Source organism: Coregonus clupeaformis, chromosome 33 (assembly GCF_020615455.1).
Source record: "Coregonus clupeaformis isolate EN_2021a chromosome 33, ASM2061545v1, whole genome shotgun sequence".
NCBI classification, from domain to species: Eukaryota; Metazoa; Chordata; class Actinopteri; order Salmoniformes; family Salmonidae; genus Coregonus; species Coregonus clupeaformis.
Window position 1 is genome coordinate 34,272,899 of NC_059224.1, and position 17,759 is coordinate 34,290,657.

The following is a 17,759-nucleotide window of genomic DNA, read 5'->3' on the forward strand; positions in this document are numbered from 1 at the left end:
GCTTGCTGACTGTCGTAAGAGCATATGATGTAAAGGGAGAGTTGGGAACAGCCCCCTATTAAGTAGCAGATTGTGAAGAGTCTTCCCACTTGGAAAAAGGCTTCTTATCTGGGACCTCCGCAAGAGGAGCACTGAGTTTTCGTCTGCGTTTAGGCTACTTGATTCTCCTCAAGTGAAACTTTTATCCATCATTACGCAGAAGAGGCATATCCAAAGAGGCTTGACTTTTTTATATTCTGAGACGAGTGAAAACACATCATCATTTCCACAGGTCAGTATTTAATTAATTGAATATGGATTGGACTACTGCTTAGGCTATCTGAGAGGAAGATGGGGAGAGTAAGGTTAGTTGTGGTCATCTGGAGACCAGGGAAGTAGGCTAGGTTATCCCAAGATTGGGCTCTGAGCAAGTATTTTAGCATTTGCCTATTGTTCATTTGCTTTATCATCACGGTGTCATGTTGGTTTGAAATTAAGTATAGCCCATAATTATAGCCCAACAACCATGTCGTAAATGCTGTGCGTGTTGGAATATTTGACTGCTTCTTCGTGTAATAATGTATGTGATGTAAAGTAGAATTTAATTTGAGAAGAAACAAAATATTGATAACTTGGTAGCATATATTGTTTTCGCTATAACACTTAGATTAACATGCAATGCTGGATAAAGACGGCCAAGTTTTTAGAATCGATTGCTCTATCAGTAGCAGAGTGATGGCCAGTAAAATATAGCCTGCATCTGGCGCACCTGCATTCTGGCGCCTTTGTACCTTTTATTTGGATTTTGTGTTGGGAGACCACGGAATGCTATGCATTGTGTTTTCATAGGGTTTGTGAAAGTTATTTCTTTTGAGTCTTGCTAGTGAGGCGCAGTACACCCTTTTTGATCAGCTACTACAGCAGGCTCGCTTATTCCATAAAAAAGTGTAGACCCTACAAGGGACTATTTTCCATTTGCAGCTGTACATTTAAACCGCATTGAAAGTTGATTGTGAGTTTTTGAGAATATTTTAATGGTATTTAAGATGGAACAATATGTTAATTTATCAAGACAATGCAGTTAGATGTTCAATGGTCTTGCTTTTGTCTTTGAATGAACTATTATGACACTCGTTGAGAGTGGGTATCATAAGTATTCACCTCGCTTGGATTTTTTCACATTCTGTTGCCATACAAGGTGGCATTGAAATGTATTTATTGTGATTTTTTTTGTCATTGATCTACACAAAATACTCCATAATGTCAAAGTGAGAAAAAATAAAAATAAAAAAATTAATAAAACACCTGGATAGTGCAATATATTCCCATTATTTTCTTCAAGCTCTGTCAAAGTGTTGGGGATCATAGCTAGACAGCAATTTCAAGTCTTGCCATAGATTTTCAAGCAGATTGAAGCATTATTTCACACAGAGTGAGTCCATGTAACTTATGTGATTTGCTAAAGCAAATTTTACTCATGAACTAATTTAGGCTTGCCTAAAAAAGGGGTGAATACTTTTTGCAACAACTATATTTTAGCTATTTCATCTTTATTCATTTGTTAACATTTGTAGAATTTTCCTTTCACTTTCACATTGCGGAGTATTTTGTGTAGATCAATGACAAAAAATCACAACTAAATCCAATTCAAACCCGCTTTACCACACAACAAAAAATCCAAGGGGGTTGAATACTTATTATACCCACTATAATACCCATTGTATGTATAAGAGTATGCTATTGGATTATAGGACATCTGCGAAAAGGTACAAAAATGTATGCACTCACTACTCTAAGTCGCTCTGGATAAGAGCGTCTGCTAAATGACTAAAATGTCAAATGTAAATGTTGCTTGTGGTCATTAAAGGTAGACTGTGTGTGGAATGATGGAGCATTGCTGAGATCCGTGTGTAATTGGCTGTGCCTTTTGTAGCCTCATTCATGTTCTGCTGAGCCAGAGAGAGAGAGTCAAAATGAAGATAAGGCTGTCTCTGGCAGCGGCTGCCTTCCTTGCAGTGCTACTATCCTCCGTCGAGGCCCAAGGTAAAGTTACCCCTCACCTGCTGTCCTGTCCTCCTTCCTCCCCTCCAATGTTCCTACTGTTAATTAAACACATCTGATCCGAATGAAAAATGTGCAGCCCCCCCCTCCCCCCACCCTCTCTCTGTGTAGCTAATAGTATCCGTTTTCTAGCTCCTCATGGTGAAATTGCAATACTTTCACCAATAAAGTTTTATTTTATGAATAAATGTTTGCTGAAATAAAATGTCTACAGTACTTGTATCTCATGTAGGCCTTTGCCTATAGGCCTATTTCATCGGTAGGCCTATGGGTTCTTGTCTTTTTGTTGTGTTTGAATAGGTTGGCTATTTCATTTGTCTTTTGATCCAATTTTCTATTAATTGTGACAGGTTGAATTAACTCAAACAAGTAGCCTAGGGTAGGTAGGCTAACATATTACTTGGTCGTCACTAGTAACCACCGCCACAAAGTCTTAATTATCACTAAATCCTGCCTATTTCTAAAATGTATCTTCTTAAAATCTGATTTGAAATCTAACCTTAACCATAACCACACTGATAACCTTATGCCTAACTCTAACCTTAAATTAAGACCAAAAAGCACATTTATGTTTTCATGAATTTTTACAATATAGCCAATTCTGACTTTGTGGCTGTGGTAACTAGTGACAACCCCTATACTTCCAAAAATCACATTTTCAACTTTCGAGTAGCCTAGGCTATTGAAACAGTTTATGGAATGCACAATTATATTTGTTCATGTAAAATCTGTTTCAAATCGACATTTTAAATCAAAAAGTTCAAAGTGGAACAGGCCCAATCATATACACTCTTAGAAAAAAGGGTTCCAAAAGGGTTCTGCGGCTGTCCCCATAGGAGAACCCTTTTTGGTTCCAGGTAGAACTTGTTTGGGTTCCATGTAGAACCCTCTGTGGAAAGGGTTCTGCATTGAACCCAAAAGGGTTCTACCTGGAACCAAAAGGGGTTCTTCAAAGGGTTCTCCAATGGGGACAGCCGAATAACCCTTTTTGGTTCTAGATAGCACCTTTTTTTCTAATAGTGTAGTAGGCTAGTCTGGAAATTAGTGAAGGGGCAACTCCCTAAGCATGATAGTTGTAGTGAAGTCTTTCTTGCGCTAGGAGGGGCACTTGCTTGATATTTTTTTCATCATTACCTAGTTTCTCTAGCAGGCCCAACTCTCTGGTGAAGGGAAGAATTTCAGCTGTTCAAAAAAGAAGTTAAGGAACTAGGTAATAATAAAGGAGCTAGGTAAAAAATTAAGTGACAGAAGTAACACGTTTTGCCTGTAAGGGATGTAATAGATGAGCTATTATAGTACTATGAGAGATTCAATCAAAATTAACCGAGAACTCAATTGTCTCCACTTTCATTTGGAGAAAAAGGGGGCTTGAGGCCAATTTTCCTTCTCGTGTTCTTTTTCTCTCTGATGGAACAGAAAGACAAAATATGAGTGTCTCTAAAATTATTTTCCAGAAACTGAGAAAGAACATTCTTCAGAAGCTCCCATGACCATTTTTATAGATTACAGATTACAGAGCTGCCTTCTTCCCATTCAATCAGGCTATAAGATGTAAAATATTCTGTTAGCATATCATATGGACCCCTTATTTTTTAAGAGAAGGCCTCTCTTTTTAGGAGACTGTAGCCTACACACTAGGACCTTGATGGCCAGAACTAGAGGTCACAAACAGAGGTCATAGTAGCAACCCCCCCACACACACACACACACATTGGTATGTTCCTTGTTGAATGGCTTGAGATGTTGAGACCAGGATGCTCACGGACCAAATCTTGAACTACTTGGAGAAACCAGAAACAAAGAGAAAGAGGCTCATCATTGAGGTTTGTGTGTGTGTGTGTTCGCGTGTTCGTGCCTTTGTGGAGTGTGTGTACGTGCGTGCGTGCTTGTTTGTGGTGTGTGTGCTTTAATTAAGAGCTTCGTAAACAAGGACAATGTGGATAGTATTGTATGGTTTTGATGGGTCCATTTGGAAACAGAGAAGGAGCAGACCATGGCCCTTGAGTTGATCTGCCAGGTTGGTGGTTCTCATTTTTGATATCCTGTACTGGACAAGCTTCGCTCAGGTCATTTGCTGTGCAAATTTGCATTCAATTTGTCCTGAGTCATGGCTTTTCAACAATATTTTAGAATGATATTCTTGATCCCCACCAGCTTCCCTTATTTAGAAAACCTTTATTTAGATTAGAACCCCATACTTATCCTGCTATGCACCACTGCACTATCCACTGACACATTATGTTGTTATAGTTAATCAACAAGCATAGTTCATGATTCATCACCATTAATCTTAAACCACTACACATACAGTAGTCTTATCATTTACTGTATTTGTCATTTTAGACATCTTTAGACATTCTGTTATTACTATATAGGCTACTTAAAAGGGTACTCATGGATACCGTTTTTATGTCTCTGCATCCAGTATGAAGGAAGTTAGATGTAGTTTCTCAAGCCAATGCTAACCAGCATTAGCGCAATGACCGGAAGTCTATCGAATCTACTAGCATGCTAGCAGTTACCATATACTTCCAGTCATTGCGCTAATGCTAGTTAGCAATTGCGCTAACACTAGTTAGCAACTTCCTTCAAACTGCACGTGGAGACATAAATATGGTATCAATGGGTTAATCTGACTCTGGGGAAGTAGATAACAGCCTACACTGCCAAAGGCATCCCTTTAAGACTTTATTCTTGTTAATGCTGTTTTCTCATAATAGCCTAATTTACTTAACCCCCATCCCCCAACAGACGAATATCATTTACAAATATTTCTAAAGTATGTTCTCTAGTCCGTCTTGTACATGGAAACTTTTGTCTGGTTCCATAAGTTGTTACAAACAACTTTTCATGTACATGTGCATGATCTTCAGACAGTCCATTCAGTGTGACCAATCACATTTATGGTTTGTTTTGCTTTTCTATTTGATTTGTGTTTTTCTAATAAAAAAATGTCAATGTGGATTCTCACTACTTAGTGCTAGAGGGGTTGGAAAAGATGTACCCAATGGTATTAAATGGCATTGTGTATTCTTTTAAGAGGTTTGCAATGGATGGGAGTCATACACATGGATTAATCAAAATAAACAATGTACTGAAGGCTATGTATGACTGCATGTAGGCCTTTACACAACCATGGTATATAAGGTATGAGAAGACTCCATTGTAAAATCAATTTTCCACAAATTTTATGGATGGTGTATGTTTTTGTTGGTTGACTCAGTTTAGGCATGACCTTATCAGCATGCAAGATGTTAGTTAGTCAATGTAAACCAAAATAATTGTGCCCTTGGATATTTTTTTGCCACCCTTTGTCATTCTCCTGCTTGAGTTGTTGACTGTGGTCGGACAGACATGGTCGGACAGCTCAAACGAATGTCATTTTTCTCCAAAATGACTGCTCGCGTCTCAAATGTTATGTTGCCTTGTTGTCACCTCTTGTTGTTTGCCCCAACAATGAATAGGATAACTTCAACCTTGAAGTGTTGATTGTTGGGATATGTGTTACCTACACCTTATGTTTTATCATAAATACACTTATTTTGCAAATGCTGGAATTAACATTTGCTACTTTTTATTTTCGCAGTTGAACCACCTTCAGACTTGAGATTTAAGATTTTAAATGAGAACACTGTACAAATGACATGGAATGTGCCACTAACACCAATAGAGGGATTCAAGATACAAGTGGCCTCAGACACAGGTGGGTGGTCTGTTTTGCTGCAGCCCATCTCTCTCAACTTCACTACCTTTACTGCAACATTACCTGTGTAGTTTACAACAAGCAATCACAGCCATTGACACGACAAAACACCTACATTTCCTGTTTTCACCAATTAATTATGGGATCCACATATTAAACATTTCATGCACTCAATGCCTAAGATTGTTAAGGCATAAATTGCTTTATTTTGAGATTCAGAATTGTTAATTTCCCTAACCCTTAATTCCTAACTTGGTACTGTATTATTTCCATAGACGAACCAACAAAATATGTATCCCTCCCCGCCACTGCCACTAAGACCTCCATCACAGATCTGACTCCAGACATGGACTATGTAGTAACAATCATCACATACTCTGGATCAGAGGAAAGTTTGCCCATCTCAGGACAGCTCACAAGTGAGTCACTTACTATCACATCTTATGTAGACTATACTGGTGAATGAAGTGAGTCACTTACGGTCACAGCCACTTGTTTAGTCTACTGGTGATTGATTCAGACTAGAGAGAGGAATGACACTGAATTACTGCATGGCCCTTATCACAGAGACTGCGTCCCAAATGACACCCTATTCCCTACACAGTGCACCAGTCTTATGGCTTTGGGGTAGAAGCTATTCAGGAGTCTTTTGGTCCCAGACATGGCGCTCCGGTACCACTTGTCGTAAAGTAGCAGAGAGAACAGATCGTGACTTGATTGGCTGGAGTCTTTGACAATTTCTAGGGCTTTCCTCTGACACCGCCTGGTATAGTGGTCCTGGATGGCAGGGAGCTCGGCCCCAGTGATGTACTGGGCCGTACGCACTACCCTCTGTAGCGCCTTGCGGTCGGATCCTCTCAATGGTGCAACTGTATAACTTTTTGAGGATTTAGTCTACTGGTGAATGATTCCAAATGTATAGAAAGAGGAATGAAAATGCATGGCCCTAACACAGAGGCAACCCCCCTCACAAGTCTAACAGTGATGAAAGTATGCTGTAATGTAATATGAACTGCTTGGTGGGGAAGCCTCTTTGGCATCGGTCCTTAGATCTGATGCTATAGTCCTAAGCAGCCCAGTCCGGGTCTTTAGAGATTACTGTGAAAACTGCCGGAACTAATTGCATCAGTCCATTATAATTTGGGAGCTGGCTTCGCCTGTCTGCTCGTTGTGACCGCTAGTGGATTTGATCTTATTAGTGACAACCTCATCAAATATATACACAAAGTATATCTTTATGTATAAATTCTGGAATGTTTAGTCACATCTTTTTCACATGCTACTAGTTGATTCTTTCACATTAAGGTGTTGTGGGTAAGGTTAAATATATTTATTAGTTTTTTTGACTCACATTGTTTTTTGTCTCATTGCTTGTGTTTCAGTCCAATCAAGTGGCACAGCGCAAGGAGGTCCCAGGAAACCACAGGTCACAGATTCAGTCAGTAAGTCTATTGCCTCATTGGCATTTTCTTTTCTGAGAATAAACAGTTAACAACATTTTCCAGTTTGTTCATAGGCTACAGTCTTTTTTTCTCTCTTATTGTGCCTGGGCTCTTTCCATTCGTGTGTGGTCAACAGCACAGTAGAGGGAGTTTCCACATATTATTCTGTTCAATGCCCCATTGTATAGCCAAATCAGTTTTTTTTACTATATAAATCTCGAAAATATTGATAATTATATTGCTAAGCTGCCTGTCATAGTCAGGCTGTCAATCATGCCAAGTAAAGAAGTTTGCACATGCTCAGTGTGGGGGTCAGGGGTGTGGAGCTAACACCTGTGTCAGGGGGCAGGACCTCTGGTGCTGGAGCTGAAGAGTATAGCTGCCCGGCCCTGAGACAGCAAGGCTGAGAGAAGTGGAAACCATTACAGATACAGCTCTTTACAAGAGCACTGTGGCCTCCCCCAGATGATGCATGTTTACTGCTGCTTGGGAAAACCTCTCAGACTTTATTCCTATCCAGAAGGCAGACCTGGAAAATACCCTCCAGGTGACCCCCTGGACCAAAGCTATTCACTCACTGTACCTTCACTGTACCTTGCGTTGTGTTCCCAAAGACTGTATTCACTATGAGGGCTTATATCTCAAAGTAGCACCCTAATAGTTTGTATAACCACTTGAGCTGGATGTGGCTGCTGATTTCAGGCACAAAACTGGTCATAACCCACTATAAGGGTGAGGATGGTGAATGCCCTCCAGCCTGTCAAATAAAAGAAGTCTTGATGAATAGCCTGATGAATACAGTGCTGATTTTGTGATGATTTTGGTAGTGACAATGGTATTCTGTCAAAAGGGATGGCAATAACATCAACATTTTCATTGCATTCTTTCATTATCACCTTAGGGTCCTATCTGAGCATTTGCATTTGCCAATAAGAAATATGAATTGATATTCCATAGTTCCTGTCTAGTATACGAGTGTTAAGAGGGTCGTTTTCTTTGTTTTCTTCATACAATAACGTTAAAACGCTGGACCAAAGTTTGTACCTGGAGGCTACTTTCACTCTTCACTGTATATATTTGCCCAACAGTACTCTTCACATTGTTTTCTTTGGTCAATGATACGGCTATCTGGGACTTGTAAAGATATGGAAACAGGACATGCTTCTCTCTACAAAATTTGACTTCAGGTCAAGTAATTTGCCTCTCCCATTTTTCCAGTGTATGCTACTTTTTTCATTTTCTTTTTTCTCTCCTTCTCTCCTCTCCTCTACCACTCCTTCTCCCCCAGAGTGTTCATTCAGTGCCATCGCAGATTTGGTGTTCCTAGTTGATGGTTCATGGAGCGTTGGAAGAGACTTTAAATACATCCGTAACTTCATCTCTGCCATGGCGGGGGCCTTTGAGATTGGGGAGGACAAGACCAGGGTGGGCGTGGTCCAGTACAGCACTGACACCAAGACAGAGTTTAACCTCAACCAGCACATGAAATTGGGCGAACTCCTCAGAGCCATCAACACACTGCCTTACAAGGGTGGCAACACCATGACAGGTACCTACCCATCCCATGTACAGTACCTGGCTATACAATACACAATCATATCATTAACATAATACTAACTGACAAAGCTGTAGTTCATCATTAACAACTCTCTAAGGTTGGTAGAGTGAATCAAATTAACAATGTTATAAGCAAAAGGGACGTCATGCCACATTGTTACAGGTGAGGCCATGGACTATTTGCTGAAAAACACATTTACTGAGGCAAACGGTGCCAGGAAAGGCTTTCCCAAGGTGGCCATGATTATCACAGACGGGAAGTCTCAAGACCCTGTGGAGAACATCGCCAAGCAACTTAAGAACATGGGGGTGGAGATCTTCACCTTGGGTATGTGACTACAGGCAACCTTTCTATCATCTAATCCTGTTTATGTCTTACTGATACTGCTAATCCTGTCTATATGTATTCTATAGTCATGAGAGTAAGTTGAAGTATTCATATCACAAAGTAAAGGATCGTGAAACCTGCGAGTTAGAATGGTATTAAATGGGTTTCACACATTTTTTCCATGTTGTCATTCTTCCAACTGAAGTTATGACATGGCCTTTTGAAAAATTAATATATTCCGTAGTGAATCCAGCTGGTTGTTCTTAAAAGTGGAAAAGAAGGAAAGACCTCCTGCTTCATTTCATATCTTTATAGATCACTTGTTTTATTCAGTATAAGCTCTCAAACCTGAGAAACTATGCAGCAATTAATTCCTACATTCGGAATCATTTTCATGTGCCGCCATTGACTTTAACAAGGAGTGTTGGGGTTTTATTGGTTTTGACTCTTAACTATGAATGAGTAAACCTGAAACTGTCGGGAGATCAGAATTACAATGGTGATATGGAAAATTTCCCCCAGTTTTTATAAGAGACCGTATATATTTTACAAAACTTTTTTGCTATTTGTCCAATTTAGGGATCAAAGGAGCAGATGAGGACGAGCTAAAACAAATGGCTTCAACCCCCTACAGGACCCATGTCTATAACGTCCTCAACTTTGACCTTATCAAAAATGTGCAGAAAGAGCTCATTACCCATGTGTGCTCGGGGGTGGACGATCAACTCAACTCGCTCGTCAGTGGAGAGGAAGGTAAAATGCAGTTTTACGACTCAAATGTTGGAAGTTGTTGTGGCATGGATAACTTTGAAGAAATGATTAGAGATGCATGAATTAATGGGGGTTGATCAACACATTTCCAGCTGGGGAGAGGAGGATAATTTCCTAACAAACTCCTGTCGTGATTTCTTTGTTGGGGTTGTTTATTTACAGTTATTGAACCAGCATCAAACCTCAGAGTCATGGAGGTGGCCTCCAAGTCTATGAGGGTGACGTGGGATGCTTCCTTTGGAGATGTGTCAGGTTACAAGCTCCAGCTGATCCCCATGATGGCCGGCAGCAAGCGTCAGGAGCTGTACATAGGCGCCAGCCAGACCTCAGTGACGATTACGGGCCTGTCTCCAGACACAGAGTACCAGATCAGCCTGTTTGCCCTCAAGGGCCTGACCCCCAGTGAGCCCATCATGGCCATGGAGAAGACTGAGCCAGTCAAAGTGTCCCTTGGTGAGTATACTCTACAACAATATCTTAAAGTCATGCTGTATGTCAGTCATTGCTATAATCATTCAGTGTCTGATTTTGTCATTACATGACAGATGTTTTTGTGTCCTCTTCTAGAATGTTCTCTTGGAGTAGACGTGCAAGCCGACGTTGTCATTCTGGTCGACGGCTCATACAGTATCGGACTGTCCAACTTCGCTAAAGTCAGAGCTTTCCTGGAGGTGCTGGTGAACTCATTTGACATCGGACCGGACAAGATTCAGATCAGCTTGGTTCAGTACAGTAGGGACGCGCACACTGAGTTCTACCTGAACACCCACCGTGACATGAGCGCTGTGGTCAATGCCGTCCGGACATTCCCCTACCGCGGCGGCTCCACCAACACCGGAAGGGCCATGACCTACGTCAGGGAGAAGATCTTCTTGACCAACCGAGGATCACGGCCGAACGTCCCCCGCATCACTATCCTCATCACAGACGGGAAGTCATCCGACTCCTTCAAGGACCCGGCCACCAAGCTGAAGAAAGCAGACGTGGAGATCTTTGCCGTGGGTGTGAAGGACGCTGTGAGGTCCGAACTGGAAGCCATTGCTACCGAGCCCGTGGAGACCCATGTGTACACCGTGGAGGACTTTGACGCCTTCCAGAGGATCTCCAACGAGCTCACCCAGTCCATCTGCCTGAGGATCGAGCAGGAGCTCCTCAACATCAAGAAGAAAAGTGAGTAGTACCCTCTCTATATCTGCATGATGTAGTCATTTCTGTTAGTCAGTATACCCAGGCCAACTGTACTCAAGTGAAGCTAATGGTTAATAATAATAGTAATTAGGTGGGTGCTTACATTTGTCGTATTTCACACATGTACAGTTGAAGTCGGAAGTTTACATACACTTAGGTTGGAGTCATTAAAACTCGTTTTTCAACCACTCCACAAATTTCTTGTTAACAAACTATAGTTTTGGCAAGTCGGTTAGGACATCTACTTTGTGCATGACACAAGTAACTTTTACAACAATTGTTTACAGATAGATTATTTCACTTATAATTCACTGTATCACAATTCCAGTGGGTCAAAAGTTTACATACACTAAGTTGACTGTGCCTTTAAACAGCTTGGAAAATTCCAGAAAATGATGTAATGGCTGTAGAAGCTTCTGATTGACTAATTGACATCATTTGAGTCAATAGGGAGTGTACCTGTGGATGTATTTCAAGCCCTACCTTCAAACTTAGTGCCTCTTTGCTTGACATCATGGGAAAATCAAAAGAAATCAGCCAAGATCTCAGAAAAAAATGTGTAGACCTCCACAAGTCTGGTTCATCCTTGGGAGCAATTTGCAAATGCCTGAAGGTACCACGTTCATCTGTACAATCAATAGTACGCAAGTATAAACACCATGGGACCACGCAGCCGTCATACTGCTCAGGAAGGAGACGCGTTCTGTCTCCTAGAGATCAACGTACTTTGGTGCGTAAAGTGCAAATCAATCCCAGAACAACAGCAAAGGACCTTGTGAAGATGCTGGAGGAAACAGGTAAAAAAGTATCCATATCCACAGTAAAACTAGTCCTATATTGACATAACCTGAAAGGCCGCTCAGCAAGGAAGAAGCCACTGCTCCAAAACCGCCATAAAAAAGCCAGATTACGGTTTGCAACTGCACATGGGGAAAAATATCGTACTTTTTGGAGAAATGTCCTCTGCTCTGATGAAACAAAAATAGAGCTGTTTGGCCATAATGACCATTGTTATGTTTGGAGGAAAAAGGGGGTTGCTTGCAAGCCGAAGAACACCATCCCAACCATGAAGCACGGGGTGGCAGCATCATGCTGTGGGGGTGCTTTGCTGTAGGAGGGACTGGTGCACTTCACAAAATAGATGGCATCATGAGAAAGGAAAATTATGTGGATATATTGAAGCAACATCTCAAGACATCAGTCAGGAAGATAAAGCTTGGTCGCAAATGGGTCTTCCAAATGGACAATGACCCCAAGCATACTTCAAAGTTGTGGCAAAATGGCTTAAGGACAACAAAGTCAAGGTATTGGAGTGGCCATCACAAAGCCCTGACCTCAATCCTATAGAAAATGTGTGGGCAGAACTGAAAAGGCGTGTGCGAGCAAGGAGGCTTACAAACCTGACTCAGTTACACCAGCTCTGTCAGGAGGAATTGGCCAAAATTCACCCAACTTATTGTGGGAAGTTTGTGGAAGGCTACCCGAAACATTTGACCCAAGTTAAACAATTTAAAGGCAATGCTACCAAATACTAATGTGTATGTAAACTTCTGACCCACTGGGAATGTGATGAAAGAAATAAAAGCTTAAATAAAGTGGTGATCCTAACTGACCTAAAACAGGGAATTTTTACTAGGATTAAATGTCAGGAATTGTGAAAAACTGATTTTAAATGTATTTGGCTAAGGTGTATGTAAACTTCCGACTTCAACTGTACATGTGTGAATTGGAAATTCGTTTTTTGCATCCCACTCCACCTGAGACACCCTCTGAGAGTGGGGTCTAAGCCAGCGATCAGCCATTATTGACGGCGACCCTGGAGCAATTAGGATTAAGTGCCTTGCTCAAGGGCACATCGACATATTTTTCACTTAGTCGGCTCTGGGATTTGAACCAGCGACCTTTCGGCTACTGTCCCAACTCTCCTAACCGCTAGGCTACAGTAAGTAAAGGAATTTCTTAGCCAAATAGAATGTCTTGCAAACAAGAAATATGGGGGACATTTGTGTATGCCATAGATTCTCAATGGAGATAATGGCCCAGCACCCAGTATTACCAAAGTCTAAGATGATAATGGAAGTGTCTTAGATAAAGTATGTTTGCAATACAAAAGTAAATTCTAGCATTCTTTGATTTACATAGTAAAAGTAAATCCGGTACACTTAAATTAGTATGATATGTGATAAATTACAATTCGTATGATATGTTACGAATTGCAATTCTTACAATATGTTATGAATTTTCAAAACGTATGATATGCTACGAATTCCAATTTTTTTGCTAATCTAGGCGTTAGGGTTAAGATTAGGTTAGCTAGCATGCTAAGTAGTTGTAAAGTAGCTAAAAGTCAGCAAGTAGTTGCAAAGTTGCTAATTAGCTAAAATGTTAAAGTTTGTGATGAGATTCGAACATGCACATTTTGGGTTGCTAGACGTTCGCGTTATGCAACCACGCATCCACCCCGAACAACCACCCTACACGTAAACTTCTGTCTTATGTAACCATACCAAACATAACATATCGTACTCAATTGAGTGTTCCGGATTTACGTTGACTATGTTACTTCAAGTCTATGAGATCAGGTTGATGATTCACACACCAATATATTTACACTAGGGTGGGATACACTTTATATATCCAGATGAGTGTGAAGCTAACATCTGGCACAGTTACATACAGCGCCATATGGCAGCAAGCAGTGAGCACAGTTTTCCGATGTATAACTTACATCCGAAACATTAGTCAGTTTTTACGTTTTTGATTTCTTGATTTTGAACAAATAACCATGTTTTGAAATATCATACAGTATACTTGGGTCATTTGATGAATTGTGGCATAATTTTTCACCTTTTTAAAATCTAGTCAATCTAATTCTGATCAACTGCTTCTATTTGAGAGAATAACTCTTGAAAATGACTCCACTCTACCTTGGCATTGTTGGTCAATGACCTGAGAAGTAGAAGAGAAAATCCTACGAGTGTATGCAAAAAATGCTTGCAATTACATCTGTGTCACAATACCCTTTTTCAAAGTTATCATCTTCTGTTTAGCAGAAGATGTAAAACCTCTTGCTCTCTCAGGGCAGTAAGATGACTTGCATGTGGAAATATAATACCAAATATTAGTCGCTCTGCATTACATGGCCGAAAGGTGTTCATCTCTGCCAGTGTATTGTGTAACTCACACAAGGTTTGATTACTCATGATATATTCCTTATATAATATATTATGACAACATAGAGTACTGTACACATAGAAAACAATACATAGATTTTCACTAATGGAATAGAGATAAAGTTTGAGTATTATTGAGGTTCCGTCCCAAATGGCACCTGATTCCCTATACAGTGCACTACTTTTGACCAGAGCCCTATGGGGTGCATATAGGGATGCTGGGAATACGGTGCCACTTGGGACGCATCCTGAGTGTTGTGACCTAATGCGTAGTCATCTGCCATCGCCTCCAGGCTTACTCCCACCGAGGTCGTTAACCTTCTCTGAGGTGGCCGCCAGGAGCTTCAGAGCCACTTGGGACACCGATGCCCTCAATGTCCTGTCCTACCTGATCCAGTTCAGACCGGCTGCTGACATCAATGGGGACTTTGTGTCCATGTCCTTGCCCGGAGACACGCTCACCACTCTGCTGCCTCACCTCACGCCCGTCACCCGTTACGAAGTCAACGTCTTTGCCCAGTATACCCAAGGAGACAGCTTCCCTCTGAATGGATTCGAGACCACACTAGATGGTCAGTACCATCAGACCAACAGATAAAGAATTTGATGCCAATGCCTTATCTTCTGTTCTAATATTTGTATGACCTCTAAATTCCTTTTGACCTCTAACCCCACCATCTTTGTTGCAGAACAAGGACCAGTGCGTAACCTGAGGGTTTCCGAGGAAATTACAGATAGTTTCCGGGTGTCGTGGGCGGCAGCGCCAGGGGCGGTGGTACGGTACCGTCTGACCTATGTACCAGTCAGGGGCGACAGCACAACACTAGAGACAGCCACCGTCGGCGATGAGACCACCATCGTGCTGTCGGAGCTCTTCCCCTTAACAACGTACCGTGTGATGGTGGCTGCAGAGTACCAGTCAGGCACTGGTGCTGAGATGAAGATCGATGGCACCACCAAAGAAGGTGACTAGATCTCTGCTTATGTTACAGGCATCACTGCGCTTGCTTAATAGTATAGCTTACATCCCTGTCCCTCACTGTGCTCGAACTAGGCCTCCTCTTGCAATCAAAGATCACCGCCCGCTTGACAACGTCTTAGCCAATTATGCTATAGGAAATCTATTTGAGACCTTTCATGCTGGGGACTGAGGCTAGGAATCCTACCCTCTTATACCATCCCTCCAGGGGTGTGAACTGAACATGCCTGCCTTTTGTTTCTAACAAAGTGTTTATTTTTTTAAACTTCATGTTCTACTGAGCTAATATTCCATCCAAAATGACTGTGTCATTATATTTTGGCGGGAAGACATCACAAAGGGGTTGCAATCTAAGGGGGGGATTTTTTTCGATGCATACCAAAGGTGTGTGTGTGTGGGATATGTGGTGAAATAATGCCCAGTAATGCTGTAGTTTACAGCGCCGGAGCCAAAGGAGCAAGGGAGGCTGACGGAAATAAACAAAAAGTTACTCCTATTCACCACGGCAACCACATTCTTCTCAGTGATTATCAGCTCTCGGAGCAGTTAGTGCCCGCGGACGTTCCAGCTCCTTTAAATAAGGCAGCTGGTTATTTCCAGAGCCATGAAATGGGTAGAACGTATCCCAGCCTGTGCCTCTTTGGCTTTCACCACCCAGCTGTTTCAGAGATGGATTTATGTTTTTTCCTCAATCTTCTTTAAAATGTTGCCCTTATTGTGCTATGTGCCTTTCCAAAAATCTAAAGGTTTCTGTAATTATATGACTTAAGATTTGCATTAATGAAGACTTGTGGTCTTTCCAATCTGTCTTGTGTAATAACAGACTATAATCATACTATATTGGACAGACACCTCAGTTAATTGGTCATATGCCATAGCCTACAATGTGCACAACGACTTCAACTTTGATTGGCTCCTCATTGACAGCATAGCTTTTCCTGCCTCTTGTCTTTCAGCACTGGGATCTCCACGTGACCTGCAGGTCTTTGACGAGACCGTGTCCACCATGAAGCTGTCGTGGGCGGCGGCACCGGGCCGCGTCCTCCAGTACCGTATCAATTTCCGTCCTTCGGCGGGTGGCGAGAAGAAGGAGGTGTCGGTGAAGGGAGGGAACACCAACACCCTCCTGAAGAACCTGCAGCCTGGCACTGAGTACGATCTGGCGGTCAGCGCACGCTACTCCTCTGGCCTAGGAGACCCTCTGGAGGGGAAAGGAACCACACTGGAAGGTAAAGCAGAGCGTTCCTAAAATTGGTACATTGGAGTGCAGCTAGAGTGGTGTTTGTGAGACAAGGGCGGATCCCGAAAAACAGTTATTCTCACAAAAACGTCTGTAAAGTCAGAACGGTTTGAACTACAAACTATTATGACCTCACTATGAAAAGCTGAGACTCGAATACGCTCTATATAATGTTCACAAGCCACACAAAAGTCGTTAGAAGGTAAGGGGTTCTTCTACGAAGATCATAGGAAATCCCAGGACATAGTATCTATAATACTGTAATAAGCTCACATAGTTGCTGTCACAAACTCCACATAGTTGTCACTGACTAGCTGAATATTCATTTCCAGAGAATTTTTTTTGTTGTACTTTTAGCATTCTTATAAATTCATTTATTTATCAGGTTTTTGCTTGGCAGACCTTTTTAAAAAATTTACATTTGTCAATAAAACTCATGAATGCAACTGTTGTGTTCTACTTGTAGCCCTGGTTGTCCTGAAAATAAAATAGTATACAACTTCAATGTGAGGTTAAATATGAGGGCAGAGCAAGCAGATGAATGAAGTAGTGAATTTCAGCTTTTTCACTGTGCGAATCCCTGGGACCAATTGGGTTGGACAGACAGCAATGAGAGAGAGAGAGAGAAAGAGAGAGAGAGAGAGAGACAGCTTTAGCGTCAGCCATCTGGTTTTCCTATAGCTGTTTTAGTCAGCTTTAAGCTCCATCCCTCTGGAGGCTGGAGATCATGTTGTGTGCTTGTGTTGTGGCTGGCGGTCAAGCTGTTTGCCCCGGAGCGCTGCCACAATAACACAGCTACTGTATCCCACCTAGTGGTGCTCACCTAGTTCTTTACTAGCCACTGTGGCTCACCTTCAATGGAATGGACTTTGAAGTGGCATCAGAGCTGACATAAAGCAGAATCACTAGGCTCTGTTAGACTGTTTTGCAACAGTCATACATGCAATGCAGTAGGAAGGAACAAAAGAGGAGTCATATGCTGAGAACATCTCATCCCTTTTGTCTTTTCCACTTTGTCTTCCCTTTTACATTAATAAAACAACGCCAAGAGCTTGACGTTAGCCAGCCTTCCTTCTCCAGGCTTTGGACAGTGGTGCATATTTGACTGGACCTTGACTTGGTGCTGCTGGTGTGACTGGGAATGGGCCATGGTCCTAGAATGTGTCTGAGCCTGTCATGGAGGTTGGGCCGACTGGGAGAGGCCCGAGCCCCTGCCGGCCGACTTTCTTCTCTCCTGAGGGACGTGGAGGAGTCGCAGAGTCTCTGAGTTAGTTAGTTCGCTGACACAGCATCTGGGACTCTCTCTGCTTTCACTCACACCGCCAAGCTGACACACAC

General features: G+C 41.9%; 1 protein-coding gene across 6 annotated transcripts in view; it reads left to right on the forward strand.

Annotated features, from left to right (window-relative positions):
- The first annotated feature begins 98 nt into the window (after nt 1-98).
- LOC121549049 (collagen alpha-1(XII) chain) overlaps nt 99-17,759 on the forward strand; it is a 90,040-nt gene continuing 72,379 nt past the window's right edge. For all 6 annotated transcript variants that reach the window (XM_041860866.2, XM_041860862.2, XM_041860865.2 and 3 more), the window contains exons 1-13: nt 99-271; nt 1,913-2,022; nt 5,627-5,743; nt 6,019-6,162; nt 7,126-7,185; nt 8,474-8,734; nt 8,906-9,070; nt 9,650-9,823; nt 10,004-10,294; nt 10,409-11,011; nt 14,496-14,774; nt 14,892-15,167; nt 16,138-16,410. In XM_041860866.2, coding sequence (XP_041716800.1) covers nt 1,953-2,022; nt 5,627-5,743; nt 6,019-6,162; nt 7,126-7,185; nt 8,474-8,734; nt 8,906-9,070; nt 9,650-9,823; nt 10,004-10,294; nt 10,409-11,011; nt 14,496-14,774; nt 14,892-15,167; nt 16,138-16,410 — 2,713 coding nt within the window. In that variant the 5' untranslated portion in view covers nt 99-271; nt 1,913-1,952. The remainder of the gene's footprint in view (nt 272-1,912; nt 2,023-5,626; nt 5,744-6,018; nt 6,163-7,125; nt 7,186-8,473; nt 8,735-8,905; nt 9,071-9,649; nt 9,824-10,003; nt 10,295-10,408; nt 11,012-14,495; nt 14,775-14,891; nt 15,168-16,137; nt 16,411-17,759) is intronic.